This window comes from Festucalex cinctus, chromosome 2, assembly GCF_051991245.1.
Source record: "Festucalex cinctus isolate MCC-2025b chromosome 2, RoL_Fcin_1.0, whole genome shotgun sequence".
NCBI classification, from domain to species: domain Eukaryota; kingdom Metazoa; phylum Chordata; class Actinopteri; order Syngnathiformes; family Syngnathidae; genus Festucalex; species Festucalex cinctus.
In genome coordinates, this window is record NC_135412.1 from 20,652,120 (window position 1) to 20,670,643 (window position 18,524).

Genomic DNA, 18,524 nt, shown 5'->3' on the forward strand with positions numbered 1-18,524 from the left:
AAGGAGGTACGTCCTCACTTTTTAGCTTAGATGAACTAACACAAACATTTGAAGGCAGCATGCGGTTCCTGGATGAAAGTCAAAATGACGGAAGTAGCCGTGCGCATCAGAGAAGAAATCAAAACGAGAAGATGTTCCAGAGTCGGACGCTGCTCCCCGCTCATCCACGGAAACCGCACAGACGCTCCCGTGGGCTTGTCAAAGGTCAGACAATTGACTCTGATTGTTGCAGACGCCATCGATACATCACAGGCGAGACCTGCTGCATTTGACATTTACAGTATGAGGATCATTGAGCTCTTTCACTGCAGGAACTCTTTCTGGGGTTTCCTACAGTGGTGTGCATAGCATCCATCCATTTCCTTGACCTGGGATAAAAGGTGTGGTGCACACTATTTGCTTGGCGGAAAAACCTGCGCATCTTCGTTTTCATGCCAGGCTAATTCTAGTCTACTGTGTTTGTTTGGGACTGACTCTGTGTACCAGTAGAGGGAGCTGCCAATTTGGTGACAAAAAGTAGACTAGATGCTAGACACACTAAAACCATGTCTAACTTGTGGCGCAGGTGGTGTAACGCAATTTGTGTGGATTTACACATGGCACAGGCAGACGGATATGGCGCTCCGTCATTGTGTGTATTATTATTAGGGGTGTCCGGCTATTAAAAATTTTAATCGATGACTTCAATTAGAGGTACACCGATCACAATTTTTCCGGCCAATCACCGTTCCTCGAGCTTTTAAAAAATCTGACCTGTCGATCTACCGATTTTTTATTATTATTTTTTTAATAATAAGCAATAATAAGCAGCCACCTTCAGTGTTCGAATCTTGTTTTATTGAAAAACATTGAACAATATCTGTGAAATAATGCAAACAGTTTGTTTTAACTGCACATTAAGTATTTCTCGCAAATAAAAATAAAAGTCTACTAATCATCTCAGCAGAAGAGGATACTTTTTCAGACCTCCGAGGAGAGACATGGGATCGGTGGAAAACATCGGTTTGTTTTTCAGGGATCGGCCCATCACCGATCCCCCCAAATGAAAGAAATCGGGACCGATAAATCGGCCGGCCGATCGATCTGTGCACCCCTAACTTCAAAAGTTAGCTCGCGCTTAATCACAAATTTTCTATCTGTTCTAAATGTACAATAAAATGTTTTTTCTAAGTTTACATACTCTTGTTAACACAAAAATGTTAAAATAATAAGATGCATTATTTCACAATTGATACAGTAATTTCAGAACAATTCATAAAATTGAGTTAAAATTAAAAAGATGTGCTTTACTGTAAAAAAAAAAATGAGTGTGATATAGATTTATGTTGAGGTCATATTTCTGCCACTAGATGCTGACAGATTAGTGCATTTTTTTTAACACTATCTAATCCTTAACATGATGTAAATTGTGAAATTCTGCACATTTTTAAAATTGTAAAATACAACCTGACCCCAGTCTCTACAAATATATGCATTATTATTACATTTATTACCGCTAAATTTTGACGTGCCCCACTACAGGCTTTCCAAGTAAGGGGCAGTATTAATCCCGCATTTAATAAATAAATAAATAAATAAAATAAAATAAAATAAAATAAAATAAAATAAAATAAAATAAAATAAAATAAAATAAAATAGTGGCCTTAAACTAAGGAACTTTTAATTAACTCAAAATTAGCGCACTAATTTTGACACCCCTAATTATTATCATTATTATCTTAAAAATATTTCAATAACCCCCCAACACGCTCGGCTTAACTGGGATTGCACACACAAATTGCCCACATCACATGTGTGGCCAACTACATCTGGAAGGTATAGCTTGCATGGGTGAAAAAATACAAATATGGCATCTTAATATCTAATTCCTACATTACTTCACTTTGGGTAATGATCATCAAAGCTCTTGCTCGCATTTGATTTACAGACTAAAATTTGTACCCATTTTAATGCCACAGGTTGCCTTTTGAAGCTAACATGTTACCTGGAAAGAGTGTGCAGGATGGAATGGTACGTCTATGCTGCTCTCGGAATGTTGAGTGCACTTCTCAGCTTTCTTATGGACCTGAGTGTAAGCAAGCTGCTGACAGGTACACAAACACACATGGAGATGATGAGTTTATGTGTTGCAGCAAAGTTTAGTAGGATATTGTGCACAAAAAATATATATATATATATATATATATATATATATATATATATTTATTTATTTTTTTTTCAAATGACAAGCGTTTAATTGGGTGGACATAAGTTTATTAAAAACTATCAATTAAGTACTTTTTTGTATAAATGCTACCAAATCTTGTTCAAAGATCATCTTTCATCATTTTTACATATCAAGTATGAATAGTGATGGAATGTGTCTGTGTGCTTGTAGCTCACCAGTGGCTTTATGGCCAGCTGGAGGGCAACAGTCTGCTGGAGTTCTTCTGCTGGACTCTTTACCCAGCATGCCTCTGTGCAATCTCAGCCTCACTCTGCCACAACATCTGCCCCTTCTCCACAGGTACGTCTGCCACTGCACAGGTAATCGTAATTCAATCTATTTCAAGCCAGCTTTCAAAGCGCACAAGGATGCCATATAAACCGTAAAAATCCAAGTGAAATACAGGATTTACATTAAGGTAGAAAAATAGACTTGCTGATATGTGTTATCAATTATTATCCTCAATCATTCATTGTTAGTACGAATACAAACAACACAACATATTTGAAGAAAATGAAGAGTGGATCCTTTTCACATTGAAAAACTTTGATTCAAAATATCCATAATTATAGCGGAAAATCATTAACGTGATCAGTGTCTCACATACAGTGGATGAATATAATTTATTAGCAATTATATATAATTAAAGGTAATTTGAGAAATTTTGTTATTTCAAAAGGTGGTTTCAAATTGGCCCTTGCCTTTAATCATTAGCCAGGAAGTAGCTGTCAAGTTTTAAAAAGGTTGATGACCCCCTTTTATAGACTATAACAGCCATAGAAAAAAAAAAATGAGGAGACCACCCTTGTCTCTATGCTATGCTATAGCACTGTACTGTAAAAAAAAACAAAAAAAAACAAAAAAAAAAACGGGGCGTTTAGGCTTTTCATGTTTTCTTATGTGTCAGTTATTAACTTTTCGTGGCACCAGACATTAAAATGAACAAGAAATGGAAGATTTTGAATGACTTTTCAGTTGACTTTGTGTTTATTTTATTTTGACCAAAAAAACAAAAAAACAAGAGGGGGGTGTTGGCAGTGCAAGTTATACATTCCTTTCCGAGTATAACGCATGGCTGCATTTTTAAATTGGTACCCAATTAAACTCTTAAAAATCATCCTTTTTGGATACCTTCACTAAAAGCGAATATCCCAGAAAAATGTTGTAGGCTATAATGCTTATTAGTATCACAGCATAGCTTCCCCCGGTACTTTAGCTAAAATGCAAGTATGCCCCCTAGTGGATGGGTAAGTCTTAAAGGGATACGTACTTGACTCATTGAGCCATTTTCAGCACTAAAAAGTTAACATTTTGTCTATAATTAATGTGGTAACGTCATTATTTTTCATCATGTACAATTAGTACATTTAAAAAGCAATTTTTCTACTTGGTGTTGACTGATGATGACAACATCGCCTGTGCTGAGGAAGAAGGTAACGACCAATCATGGCTCAGTTTACTGACCAAACCCAGAAAACAGGTGAGCCATGATTAGCCATTACCTACTTCCTCAACACAGGTGATGTCATCATCAGTCAACAGCAAATAGAAAAATTACTTTTTAAATTATTAATTATACTTTACATGAAAAATAATGAAGTTATCAAATTCATTCTGGACCAAATATGAACTTTTCACTGCTGAAATTGTTCAATTAGTCAAGTATCCATTTTTAATGCATGAGTGAATCATACATATTGTAATTTCTTTTATTGGTGTTTGGACAGGTTCTGGAATTCCAGAGGTGAGGACCATGCTGACCGGCATCCAACTGCCACGTTACTTATCCCTCACCAACATGTTCACCAAGTTCCTAGGTCTCATTTGTACACTGGCAGCTGGGAGCACACTTTTCCTAGGGAAAGTGGTGAGAGGCTTCTTATTTACGGCTTCAAAATCATCTTAGTTATTTATTCATGGTGTTTGTTTCCTAACATCAGGGTCCATTTGTGCACATTTGCACCATGATGGCAAGCTACCTGAACAAACTCTGCTCCCTGATACAAACCACAAAGAAGGTACAGTACTGTAAAGAAGCCTTTAGTTGTTGTTTAAAAATAATAATAATAATAATTAAATGTGCAATCGCATCACTAGAATTAACAGTACAACAGTTGTATATTGCCTCAAAGTGGTCCAAAAATTATTAAGTATTATTACAATTATGACTTTTTGTTGTTTGTATACAAATACAGTGGTAGCCTACCTGCAGATTTAGCTCAAGTCAGTTTTGGTAAGTTTGGCAGATATTGACAAATTCAACACAAAGGCTTCAAGCTGTTCAATGCCACTCCCAGTTGAAGATTTCTGTCAAACTAAACATAAAACAACGTTGCATATTTTGAACAACTAACAACATTGACTCAAGAATGGCCTGTTAGCTTGTGGTTGTAAACATAATGCCATTGATTTGCTAACAGTTAGCATTGATAGTCGCAGTTGGATATTTGAACACAAACCGTGAAGTGACGCATGGAGACAAAAAGAACTATATAAATAGATGACTTAGCAGGACATAAATTATAATAACAGTAATTATTTCTTTTTACAAGCAAGAAACAGAACAAACAGCATATTACTGAGTCACTTATTGTAGTAGTGTAATACTCTTCTTCGTTTGTGTCTGAAAATTAGACTGCCTCCTGCAGGCCATGGCGGGCAACACTAGAAGGAGCAGCACTGAATTACATCTTGATACACAAACTGTTTAATTCTTCACATTACATATGTTTTGTTCAGTTTGATCTTTTATCTATAAGCCAAATGGCACAGCCAGGCGAAGCGTGGCGTCCACTTTATGTAGTTTAATAAATTTTTCAATAAATCAGCTCATTGTGTCATCATTTTTTATGTTGTCTGGAAGGAAGCAGATGGAGACATGTTGGTAGTAGCCGCTGCAGTCGGTGTCGCGAGCTGCTTCGGAGCACCTATAAGTGGTAAGAAATGAAGCAAATAATAATTTCTTCCTAAACTGTGCTTCCATTTTGTCCTTCAATATACTCTCCCTATCCTCTTATCGTGACTGTCATCCACTCACCTGAAAGTATCGATGTAACCTCATAATTTGGTCAATTTCATATTGTTTAAAAAAAAAAATTGTTGGGTGTTATTTTTACTGATCTAAAGTGTTGAAAATGAGTTTCTCTCTTTGATGATGTAATGGTTGAACAAACAAAAACATGCTTTTTTTTAGGTCTCCGGAAAAGTGACTATTTTCGAGGTACAAGGTTTTGGCCTGATGTCAGTGATATATTCCCCAGATAAATACAGGCTCTTGAACTATGTTTACAAAAAACAAAAACAAAAAAAAAACAAAAAAAAAACAACAAAAAAAACAAAAAAACCTAGTGATATCCAGAGGTGGGTAATCCAGGTCCAGAAAGTAAAAACCCTGCAACAGTTTGGCTTTAGCCTCAGGTGCATCTAATCAACCAGCAACCAGCAGGTAAACAAGTTACTTACCAATCGGTCAAGTAGAACCTCCCGTGAGTAAAGCCAAACTGTGGCAGGGTTTTTACTTTCTGGACCTGGATTACCCACCTCTGGTGATATCCTTCAAAAATCAGGCACACGTTTTGTCTGCCCAAGCAATGTACTGGTAAATTGTATTGCTTGTCAATTAATGGTATGCTGGTGTTAGCTTTAGCTATTAGCAAGTCAGCTTAGCTATAGGAAAGGTCAATCCATTGTGTGTTTTTTGTTTTCTCCTTGTCCATCCTTGTAGGTGTGCTCTTCAGCATGGAAGTGATGTCCTCTCACTTCGCTATGCGGAACTACTTCCCGTGTTTCTTCACAGTAGCCTGCGGCGCGTTGACCTTCCGCTTGTTGTCAGTGTGGAGTGGAGACGAAGGTAAAGCACGTTTGACAAATCTTCACGCACAATGGGAACAAATGATGCATTTATAAGATATATTGCTGAAGCTAATTTACAGTCTTTGTGCCTAGTCCGGCTTTAGAATACAACCAAATAATGTATATCTTAAAATACGGTTTATTAATACAATGATGCAATGGATAATCATAACATTTACATGATTACAGTTAGGTTGGTTACATTTGCAGGGTTTCCTCGATTTTGTTTTGTGGTTGGTAGCGTTAGCTAGAAACATGCAATCAACACCTGGTCGAGTAGGCTGATTCGTAAAGTTAGCCAAAGCCAACAATATTTCCGCAATGGTCTTAGTTACATTGTTGTTCATGGTCATCACTTCTCAGGTGAATAGTAACTTGGAGCTTGTGGTCTTTACCAAGAAAAATTGACTGCTGTTTTCAGTAGTGTGACGCACTAAAGCAGGAGAAGGGAACCCTCCACCAACACAGCTGATTTGATGAACAGGATCGCTATCAGGCTTCTACACAGTTTGCTGATGAGCTGATAATATGATTCAGCTGTGTTGGAGGAGGGAGACATGGAAAACAGGCAGGGCAGCGACTCTCGAGGACCACTGCACTAAAGGATCCTTTCATGTGACCACGTACTAGTGTGCTTTTATTTTGAAGGGCGGACTTTACAGACCTCAGGATGTGTTGCCCAATTGTTGCTAAGTGGACAGCACCTTGCCATCTGCTCAACCTTTCATACAAAATGTGGCATTCCCTGAAATGTTGCCGGAATGTCGAAATACAACCTATCAGGCAAATTATGTTATCAGAGCAAAAATTCCACACAGAAGTGCATTTTGGGGGTTTAAATTAATATGACCATTTCTGTATTTTTACATTCAAATTTATAACTGATGGTCTATCAAGCTTCTCACCTGCTGTAATACAAATAACTAAATTACAAAAGGACAACATGTTCCTCTTGTTTAAGCTTCTGTTTTATGATCTTTGGAAGTCAACCTACCATTTCTCACTTTCAATAAAGTCCGTTTGTCAGTGACGCTGTACGACTTGTAGCATTCTGTTTGCACTATTATCGATTTTCTCAAGGCACTTTTCACCGCGAGGACCAACAGGGCTCTTACTGAATCTTATCGCTCAACATCAGCAACGGAACCTTTTTAATGCTCTCGTCCTATCTTAGAGGGCAGAAATCAATACGGTAAGGTTTCAAAAGCTTCCAGAAAGCTATTTATAGGGAAGATGGAGGGGCAGAGAAATTCTGTCCGATTTCAGATATTTTAACGGCATGTAGAATAGTGTAAGTGTGAAGTCATCGTTGTTTAAGGGCAAACAGATACGCATAAACACGCAAGGATTGGAGGCAGAAGCCCAGTAATTGTTTTGGATTCAATAATTCTCTAGTAGGTAAATGGATAACAAAAAAAAGTTTCAAGTAAGAAATGCTTTTTGATGCAATTTACATGAAGAAAACCTTCAGGTTGCGATTTCAGTAAAAGCTCAGTGAACTTAAATGAAAGAAGACTTGATTTGTTTTGTCCCTCCAGAGACTCTTCAGGTGTTGTTTCAAACCAATTTCCCCACGGCCTTACCTTTCCTCCCATCGGAGATTCTGCTCTTTGCTCTGCTCGGGTGAGCTGACTCCTCTGACTCACCACAGACCAATTTCATTCCAGACGTCGGACTGATTCATATTCACGTTAGGCCATGTGGAAACTCTGAGCTGTTGTGTTGTTCTTCCAATTAGCCTCATCATCGATGCTAATGACTCGTGCATGCGTGTGGGGGTGCGTGCATGTGTGCTCTGTGTGCGCGTGTATGTCCATGCTGGAAACAGGTTACTGTGTGGAGCTGTGAGCTGCTTGTATCTCTCCCTGCATCATCTAATGCTGCATCTCATCTCCACAAACGCCGTCCTCATTAACATGCTGAAAACAGAGTGAGCACACGCACACTCACTCACTCACTCACGATGACGGAGTCATTACTTGACAGTGTTGCCAGGTGTACGATAATTATCGTAGCCTATTTGTACGATAATTTGACCCTCTGTACGATGTACGATCAATAATCCCAAAAAATGGCAAAAACCATTTTGGATTATTGCCGGTAACACTGAAAATGCCAGAGTTTTTTTGCGAACCATGAAGGTATCTGTTCTCATGTGATATACTACCAGCCAATCGCGCTTTGCTGAGCATGAGAAACGAATGACGTCCATGCACTGATTGGCTGAATGGTAAGTGCCCGCCCCCAGGAGATGCTTCCAAACAGGAAATCGCACAAGACTCAAACCACCAATCCAGTAATACAAATCACTGACGTTAACCCGCAACGAAGCCTTGAGTGACTGTGAGCGGTGAGCGTTTTTAAACACAAGAATGACTATATTTGACTGTCGCGAATCAGTGTATTTTGGTTATGACGGGTGTATGATAATTTCCATCAAAATGCGATAATTTTGAGTCTATAGTATGATATTACTATATTTCCCACCTGGCAATGCTGTCACTTGATGACAAAAAAAAAAAGAAGAATATAGTGTATATATAAAGAAAGAAGAATATAGTGTAGTAAGTGTGAATGGTTGCTTGTCTACTGTATACTGTATGTGCTCTGTGATTGGCCGGCAAGCAGTCCAGGTTGTACACTCGCCTAAATTGCAAATAGGTCCCATCTCAACTGGTAGTTACAATTACTTCATATTTTTAACTCATTTGTTCCCAAAAACGTATTAATATGTTCTATTATTAATCTTTTGTGTGTCCCAAAAACGTAATAACTGATATGTTTTTTATAGGGCGCACTATATTAGAAAAACATGCGACATCCGATATAGTTGTTGACTATCGCGATATCGATATTATTACAATATTTAACATTATCAAATGAAAGAATAATTTTTTTTCATGTGGTAAAAAAAAAAAGCAAGTTCAATGTGTTCTTAGTTAATTAATTGTAATTACCCTAGATGATATTCAACTATTGGATGGTGATGCACGTTAGTTTGTGTCTGATTGGTCAAATTCAGGTAAAACAAACGAACAAAATGCATATGAAAATTATTGCATGTCTTTGCAATATGCATATTGCATGGAGCAATATCGCAATATCGATATTTGTTCGATGTAACCTGACTACCAGCAATTCAAATTTGTCCTCTGTAGTGGACCTTTTTAAACCTGAATATCTCCCAGCCAGTGCATACGAATGAATTAACTCATTTTGTGCTCTATAGAGGACATTCAGAGCTTTCCAATGATACCAAATGTGTAGGGGTGAGGCTTTGCTACCTTTTGATTGCATCAAAAAAGAAAATGGCTTCCCTCAGTGCAAACACTTTTTAGGGAAGAGGAAAAATAAGTGTATAACACTTTTTATTGAACAAATGCAGGCTTTAAATGTTGTTAGCACGTTTTCTATAAGACTCTTAAGAACACATTAAAGTGTTGTTTTAATTATTTTAACTGTATTTGAGCCTAGCATTTAAGTTTTAAAAACTGTCCTCTGCAGTGGACACATCATAGCTCAAAAATAAAAACTTTTTTTTTTTTTTCAAAAATTTCTTTTGCAGTATTCCAGTTCTTCACAAAGATTGGGGAATATCAAAATAAACATGATTGGCCAATATTTTTTTTCCTGGTAGTCAGGAGGATATTACCCAGCCCTAATCAAAATGCAAAAAGTATGCCATGATGAATCAAAAAGAAGTGAAATGACAGTGATGATTGTGTGTGCAGCAAAGCACTGTATTCTGCCGTAGTCGCCTTCTTCTTGGCATCTCTCACCTTCCCTCACTCTGTGGGTCAACACATGGTTCCCAAGGTGGGTCTTCATCAATAAAAATACTAAAAAAAATAAATAAAGGCAGATGCTAGCCTAGTGTGAGTACGCCCTGAAATCTTAATGTAATGTTTTGTTTTGTTTTGTTTTGTTTTTGGAAAGAAAAATGACATTGCCTTTTTCTTTTCTCTTAAATTCAGTTCACAATGAAGCAGCTGCTCACCTCATTACTGGAAAACACTCCATGGACGTCTCAATCCCACAATGCCTCTGGGCAGCCGGAGACAGAGTGGGGCTCGTCCGAGTATGCCGTCTTCCTGTCTCTGACCGTTTTTCTGCTCATGAAGGTACAAATGAAGGACTGAATGTACTACTGGAGATAAATTTAGCCCTAATATTATGCAGCAAGCGGCTGACATTTTCATAGGACAATGAGCCATTTAAAGATTAATGCTAGTTCAACCTTTGAGGCGGCATTGTCTTCTTAAACTTGGCACCGAAAGGTTTTATTTTCAGTAGAAGCAGATAGAAATCTCTTGCCGGACTTTCCATTTCAATTTGGTCCTCACACACCCATGCTCATGTCCTAATAATACTGCTTACGCTCCTTAATGTAATGCCTTTTTTTCCGCCCAACCATTTCCTCACAAAACTATCATTATCAAGACGTGTCTCTCAGCACACAAGGTTTATTGGAGCTAAATAAGTGGTTCTTTACCTGGGTTTGATATGCCCCAGGTGTGTGTGTGTGTGTGTGTGTGTGTGTGTGTGTGTGTGTGTGTGTGTGTGTGTGCACGTACGTGTAAATACGTGGAAATTTGTACTCACTAATTCACCTAAAACCTAATAAAAATCCCATTACCCTTCAACCTTAACCGGATACTTCAGTCTCGCCAGAGTCATGAAGTTCAGAAGGTCAGGAGACCAGAGGAAAGGTCAAAGAAAAGAAAGATAAAGTGAAATCCAGCACCAACTAAACACCTCATGCCATTCACATGGTTCCAAAACCAGAGTCTTACGCCAGCCCCAGAAACCTCTAAATTCCAACAAATTAAGGAGATCACAAGAGACCAAAGGAAAAAACTAAAGAGAGGAAGGAGGGAAGGATAGATGAAACAGAGTGAGATCCACAGACACCAGCACATCCAATCCATCAAAGGGAAATCCAGCATCAACCATACACCTCCTGCCATCCACATGGTTACAAAACCAGAATCTTACGCCAACACCAGAAACCTTTAAATTCCAACAAATTAAGGAGATCTCAAGAGACCAGAGGAAAAACTAAAGAGAGGAATCTGTGCTGCAGGGAATTTTGAGTGCTCATTATCATTATTCATTATTATATTGTAGTCTAATCATACCAACGCTATTGAGCAAAAAAATAAAATAAATAAATAAAAAGAAAATGGTCAGACGAATATGTGCAGTATGAATTCACATGTATAACAGAACTTGTGGTGTTCCACAGGGTTAATTTCTGGGTCCTTTGCTTTTTTTTTTTTTTCATTTATTTATTTTTTTTGTACCTGCTGCCCCCGGGGTCCATCTTAAGAAAACAGTGGTCGGTGGTGGTTGTTGAGTTGAATGCCAATTTGTGCAACTCTAGTCCAGCACAACTAGCTATCTAGCAAACTAAAGGAACACATGGAGATGGGGAATACAAGAACACAACACTTTCTGAATTTAAGCTGAGGGGAGCCATATGCAATGAAAAGGCTACTCTCCCTTTATTGTTTATTTTGTTCACTGGTAAACCTTACACCTATGTCTTGAATTTGGGGAAAAAAAAACATAACTAAAGAAAGGTTTGGTGAATGCACATAGGAAAGTGGTGGGCTTCGGTACCTCCAACAAGGTTAACAACCACTGAGCTAAAGAAAGCGCTGATAGTTTTCTTTTTTGGCATTGTCCGTTGTTCACAAGAGTTATGCGAAACCTCTAGACGTGCAATAACCCCTGCCGGGTCTCTTTTCACTCTTTGTATTCAGGTGCCATTTTGTCACTGAAGAAAAACAAACATGACATCAGGCAAAGGCAATACATTCAGCTTTTTCCCGCAAAAGTATGTTTTGAGTGGTTGTAAAATTTCGATGAAAATGTAACATGACAAAAGCTCAAGAGTCCTCATCTTAACACAGTTTATGCTTATTTTATTCTCTTGATAATACAAAATTTTTCTTACTTGGATTTCTTACTCTCACATCTTTGTGTCCTTTTACTCATAACAAAATGTATTTTTACTCTTTTCAGTCTGCCCATAATAAGCCTTTTACTTCTCACCGTCCATTATTTGGTTCGAATTGATGCTGCAGTATGAATGCAGCCAAATGAAATTGGATTTGTGAGGCCTGTGATGAGAGCTGCGCTTGTGTTGATTCTCAGCTATGGATGTCGGCGCTCGTCTGCACTCTGCCTCTGCCCGCTGGCTACTTCATGCCAGTCTTCATTTATGGTGAGTGAGGGAGGGAAAATTGTCTTTGTATCATTGAAACATTGAAACAATTTAGTAATAATGGTCTTTAAAAAAATAAAAATAAAAAATATCCCCTACCTACCCAATGGCACAATATATATTTAATATAGAGCACTGATTTAGATTTTTTGTAAATTGTATACCACATGAAAGAAAACATACAAATATATTTGTAAACTATTTATGCTAACATAGTTGTACAAATAATTCCATTGCACACAATAGTCAGTTATAGTTTGTCACTTTTTTTTTTTTTTTTTTTTTACAAAACACTGATAGAAAACGTTTTGGAATTATTAAACTTGGTCTCATTTATATATATATATATATATATATATATATATACACACACATACATGGAAAAAAATGCATTTGAACAGGAGTATGTAGTATTTCTGTTCAGTTTTGGAATATAGACTGTCATGTGGAAAAAGAAACAAACTGGTAAGAGAGAGTGCTGCAGTTTCCTACTTAAGCAAATTGGACCATGTTACGGTATGTAGGAGATTGTGGACCCAAATTGAGGAGACGGATCAGATGACGGGAATGGGAAACTTAGGTTGATTTATTAACTAGGCAAGAAAAACAAAACTAGACTTGACGTGAAAGAACAGAACTTGACAGAACAGAACTTGACAGAACAGAACTTGACAGAACAGAACTTGACAGAACAGAACTTGACAGAATTCCAGCTTGCTCGACAATACACCCAGCATGACCCCATCAATGCACCTACACTGACTGGACAAACACAACAGGCTAAATACACCAACACTAATGAGACACACCTGGGGGAAAACACAAGTGGATGAGGGCAGTGATTGGTCACACACAAGGAAGGGAAGACGCACGCAGGTGGACATGGTTTTACATAATGAGACAAGGGAAGAAACAAGGAACACATGACAAAAACCACCAACCACAGACAAACACACCCAAAAACACCAAAAGAAAACAAAATCCCAACCCCACAGAACCAAAACATGACAGACCATTTTTTGGAGAAAGTTTGTTAGCTCATACTAATTTTTGTTTCTTTTCTGTTTTTTTTTTTTTTCCTCCCAGGGGCAGCCTTGGGCCGTTTCCTTGCAGAAGGAATACTTTACGTTTCCTTCCGCACGCAGGAATGGTCTTCTATCAATCCTGGGGGATATGCACTTGCTGGTAATAATAAATAAATAAATAAATTGTTAAAAAATATAAAAACTACTGCTTATCAAGTTGTACTACTTTTAAAAAATCATTATATGTCATTGTTGTAGTATTGTCTATGAATATTAATGTGTTTTACTACGTCAATATTACTGTAGCTGTACATGAAAGCAATTGTGGAATTGTACTGTATTTACATTGAAAGTAAAAAACAAACAAACGTGCAAGGCAATATTAAAAAAATGCACATTGCATAGAATATTTCAATATTACGGTGCAATATTTTTCCTCATTAAAATGCACATTGCAACCATTTTTGTTGTTTTTTGGGGGTGGAGAATGGAATGGATTGACATTTTCATTCATTTCATTGAGAAAAGATTACTTGTGATGTGATTGTTTTGAGTTATCAGCATCATCATGAAATGAATTGATCTCCTATCTCAAGGCACCACTGCACATGATTCGACCTAATATGTTGTTGTCGTCGTTGTGTAGGTGCAGCAGCATTCTCCGGGGCGGTGACGCATACTTTATCGCCAGCCCTCTTGGCCTTAGAGTTAACCGGGCAATTCAGCCATGTTGTTCCCGTCCTCCTCGCCACTCTGCTGGCCAATGGCGTTGCTCGGTCTGGCAGCCGCCCATCTTTCTATGACGCTGTCTCCATCAGCAAGAGGCTGCCACACATGCCCTCTCTCGCCATGGCACTCCCCGGGTATACCAACAATATATTATTCATCTGCAATACAATGTTTTCATTTCTCTGTGAAATAATGTAGACCACATTTCATTTTAACCGTTAGGCATTATTGTGACCCGTTTTGGGCTTTTTGGTGGTTCTGCTAAAGTTATTTCAAAATAAGATACTTCCTACGGGCTACAACGATCTGCCAGATTCATATCCAAGGGTTTTTGTGACTTATTTATGGGGGCTTGAAAGCTCACCAAATGTTATGTTGGGAATAGTTATATTAAAAAGATGAATAATATTAAACTTCACGTGGCGTGGTGGTGGTGGTTTAGTACAGTAAACAAGGTTATTTTAGTTAACTGAAACTAACGAAAAAACTAAAAAGAAAAAAAACAAACTGTTTCGTTAAATAAAATTACGAATAACGAAAATGCTTTTTAAAAAATGAAAACTAACTGAAATGAAACTACATTTTATGTTTGCAAAACTAACTAAAACTAGCTATAATTATAGCAAAAATGTCCTTCATATTAGTCTTTGGTCATTAATTTAATGCATGAGTCTTTAAATGTGATTTTAAGTAATTTATTTTAATATTAACCAGAATAAGGACGTTTGAAAGTGTGTCACACAGAAGTGACATCATCTTGCAGCAGCCAATAGAAAAGCACCTTCAGATGACATCACTAACCTGGTGTTTTTTGTTGTTTTTTTTATAAATATTGCGCACAAGAAAATACACATTTTTTAAAACTAAAACTAATACTGAAACTAAAACTAATACATAACTAACAGAACCACCCTGAAAACTAATTAAAACTAACTATTTAAAAAACAAAACTCAAAACGAAATGAAAACTAACTAAAATGAAAAATTCCAAAACTATAATAACCATGACAGTAACAAAGTATTTGTATTCCCCACCACGATCAAACTGCAATCACTTCAGTGGATGACATCTCCTCCATTTTGTATGCAGCGAGGAAGAATCCAAACTTGAATGCAATGAGAGGGGAAGCAAATCTAATTTAGCCTTCTGCAAGAGCCTAAATCTTCACAGAATTGTGATGACAAATTTGTGACAAGCGAGCATTTGCCATTGACTGGAGGCTGCTGTGATAATGTGATAATATGTCTTCTTTGACAGGCTTCTCTCCAAGCAGGTGGGACACGTTTTGGGAGCGACACGAGTGCAACTTCAGAAAGCGGCTGGCCCGGAGGAGGTCCGACATGTTGTCAACAGCAGCAGCGAGACACAAATCCCCGTGGTGGACTCACATGGTGGGCTGACACACATGTGCAAAAAATACTGCTCCTTCTCCACACACATGACTCAGCCAGAAAGAAGCTACTAACGTTCGTGCACAACGAAGTATCTGAATAATCTGAACTGATGTGTTTGTTTACTGTTGATTGCTAGCTTGCTTTGGGAGCTAGCTAGCTACGCGAGATATGTAGTTGGGTAGATGGTAGATAGATTTATAGTGCTTGTTACTTGCAAGTATAGTATGTAGCAATTTCCTGGAAGCTGTGCGGTGGTTTTTATTGGATTTTACACATTGAGTTAAAAGTCAAGACATTTTTATTTATAGGCGCTTTGAAACAGCCTTAGCTGTCACAAAGCGTTTAACAGAAACACAACAAAAAAGAAAAGTTACATAAAAAATCAACACACTTCTTACTGTTAATACTGTAGTAACGAAAATACTACAATTAGTTCCTACAAATATCTAGTTGTGGTTAGGACGTAGAATAAATATTAGGTGAAGTGAATTCCAGTGCACCTGGAATAAGAAAATTCAAAACGCAAAAAAAACCAAAAAACATAATGCCAGCCGATTTCAAGCATTTTAACTCATCTTTCAAGGCAAACAGAATATTGTGTGCTTTTACTACATTTACAATGTGAGTACCAAATGAAATATCACATTCCATTCTTCCATTAGAAAAAAAAATGTGTTTCTACCATATTCCGTTCTTTAGTAATTACTAAGGGTGTCACGATTTCGATTTTTTATCGAAATCGATCGAAATTACGTCACGATTTCGAGCATCGAAATAGAAGAGAGGACACACGATTCGATGCCCCCCCCCGCGCCCGCCGCCACCGCCACCTCCCAGGAAAGCAAATGAGACGCAGCCATTCAGCTACTAGCTAACGGCACTTGTTAGCTGACTTCTCCTGCAGTCATGATGGCAAGCGCGGACAGACACAGCAATGGTGCTTCAAGCCGCTCCCGCTTCTCTCGTCACCAGTTTGGAAACATTTTGCGTTCCCGGTGAGTTATGTCGACAACGTTCACGTTGTCGATAAAAAGACCACAGTTGCAAGATATGCTATGTGCGCGTACTGTACTCGGCCACGGTGTTACGCCCGGCTCGTCAAGGGGAAGGGAAGTAACACAATAACAGAAAATTTAGAGTAGATAAACACGGGTCGACTTTAACATCTGAGTAGTTTTAATTGAAATTTCAGGCAGGGGTTTGACAAGGGAGTGAAAGTGGAAGGTGAACAAATAATAACCGCATTTGACAGAACTGACAGAACGGAGGAGAAACAATAACTAATAGGGGTATAATACACGGATACACAATAGCGTCGCGCTGGCACAGTCGTCCAATCGGAGTGTCGCGCTGGCACAGTCGTCCAATCGGAGTGTCGCGCTGGCACAGTCGTCCAATCGGAGTGTCGCGCTGGCACAGTCCTCCAATCAGAGTGTCGCGCTGGCGCATTCAAACTGAATGGCCCGAGCCGCCAGCCGTAACAACGGGAAACACGACAAACATGACGGGACATTTACGCAGGCATCACAAAGATTTAGATTTATCAAATTCAACTAGAAGTGGGAAAACAACGGTCCAACCAACTATTTCATCCTCATTTACAGTGAAACTTCCACACACTTCAGCTCGCGCGAAACGCCAGATCCATAGGTCTATTTATAGCAGCAGACCTGCAGCCTTGGAAAACGCTGGATTCAAACATTTAATTAGTGTACTTGAACCACGCTACAGTATGCCCAGCAACTGTAAATGTTGGGATATAGTTTGTTCAGGCTGTATTTGTTCCATGACTTTGGATACAATATATTTTTTGTTGTTGTTGCACATTGCACATTATTTTAAGAGGAACACACAGCACACTGTTGTAACCAAAAACAGTCAATAGATGGCAGGCACCCACTGTGACTTTTTGTTTTTGTTTTTTTATTTTTTATTTTACACTTCAGTAAGAACAAGACGGTTAACTTTATATTGTAAATAAATTCTTTGAATTTGATCATTCCTGCCTAATGTCAATTATCATATATTACATAAATTTACACAAAAATAATATGGAAATTGCATCACCTATATGTAGCCGATCTTTTGAAATAAGATTTACTGTACAATGAATAGAACCAATGATCATAGACTAGCCTTAGCCTACAGAAGCATATGCCTCTGTGTTATAAAGTGGGGGAGCGGAGAAAAAAAAAAAAAAAAAAAAAATCGAAAAAAAAATCGAATCGTGACCCCAAAATCGAAATTTAAATCGAATCGTGGAGTTGGCGAATCGTGACACCCCTAGCCACTAATTACCATTTGAAAATAGCTTATTTTTTAGCGACATTGAGCAAAAACTGAAAACGAGAAAACAAGCTTTTTGTGAAAAGATACATTTTCTCCACAAAAGTGACTTTGACACTAATATTTTTTTGTTTAGTGACGCTCTGTGAATTAGAGTTAATGTGACAAAGGCTTTTTTGATCATTGATGTCGTCCTTGAAAACGCATCACATCAAATTTCATCAGATTCGGTCATGCTTCATTGCAATTCCATATACTGGCAACCCATTGAAAAGAGAACAATGCTACCATCTGCTGGCCATAGTTAGTGGGTGTTTTTTGATTCCACAACCCATTGACCAGGCAGCGCTGCACTTAGACGTTGCACTGCCCAACCTAGATGACATCATTTAACATTTATGGCGGCATATGTCATGATTTTACTAAACGTTATTAAACGTTTTTGGTGGTCAAAGAGTTAAAGAAATTAAAAAAAAAAAAAAAAAGAATCTATAAATATGGGAAAGTCTGAATTATTTGACATATTTGATTTTGTTTAATTACTAAGTTACTAGTTCAATTATTTTAGGAGGAAAGTTACTGGTAACTAGAACTAATTACCTTTTTTAATGGAATTACCCAACACTCAGGGTAAGTACTAAGTCATGAATAGAGTTTATTTTTTATTTTTTAAATAATAATTTCACCTCTTTTTCACATGGATGTGCTCTTCTCTCCTCTGAAGAGGCTGCAACATTTTTGGGTTTTGTCACACGATCAGACCTTCTGATGTTCTTGCGACAGTGTGGCACTTCCCAGGTAA

At 37.9% G+C, this 18,524-nt stretch overlaps 1 protein-coding gene across 1 annotated transcript in view; it reads left to right on the top strand.

Annotated features, from left to right (window-relative positions):
- clcnk (chloride channel K) overlaps positions 1–18,524 on the top strand; it is a 37,332-nt gene that overhangs the window by 16,821 nt on the left and 1,987 nt on the right. Inside the window, exons 3-18 of the mRNA XM_077513611.1 lie at positions 59–204; positions 1,959–2,090; positions 2,378–2,506; positions 3,934–4,073; positions 4,147–4,224; positions 5,070–5,142; positions 5,931–6,056; positions 7,597–7,681; positions 7,887–7,988; positions 9,790–9,874; positions 10,033–10,179; positions 12,218–12,287; positions 13,374–13,472; positions 13,959–14,175; positions 15,300–15,433; positions 18,447–18,520. Of these exons, the coding sequence (XP_077369737.1) occupies positions 60–204; positions 1,959–2,090; positions 2,378–2,506; positions 3,934–4,073; positions 4,147–4,224; positions 5,070–5,142; positions 5,931–6,056; positions 7,597–7,681; positions 7,887–7,988; positions 9,790–9,874; positions 10,033–10,179; positions 12,218–12,287; positions 13,374–13,472; positions 13,959–14,175; positions 15,300–15,433; positions 18,447–18,520 (1,836 nt within the window). The 5' untranslated portion in view covers position 59. The remainder of the gene's footprint in view (positions 1–58; positions 205–1,958; positions 2,091–2,377; positions 2,507–3,933; positions 4,074–4,146; positions 4,225–5,069; positions 5,143–5,930; positions 6,057–7,596; positions 7,682–7,886; positions 7,989–9,789; positions 9,875–10,032; positions 10,180–12,217; positions 12,288–13,373; positions 13,473–13,958; positions 14,176–15,299; positions 15,434–18,446; positions 18,521–18,524) is intronic.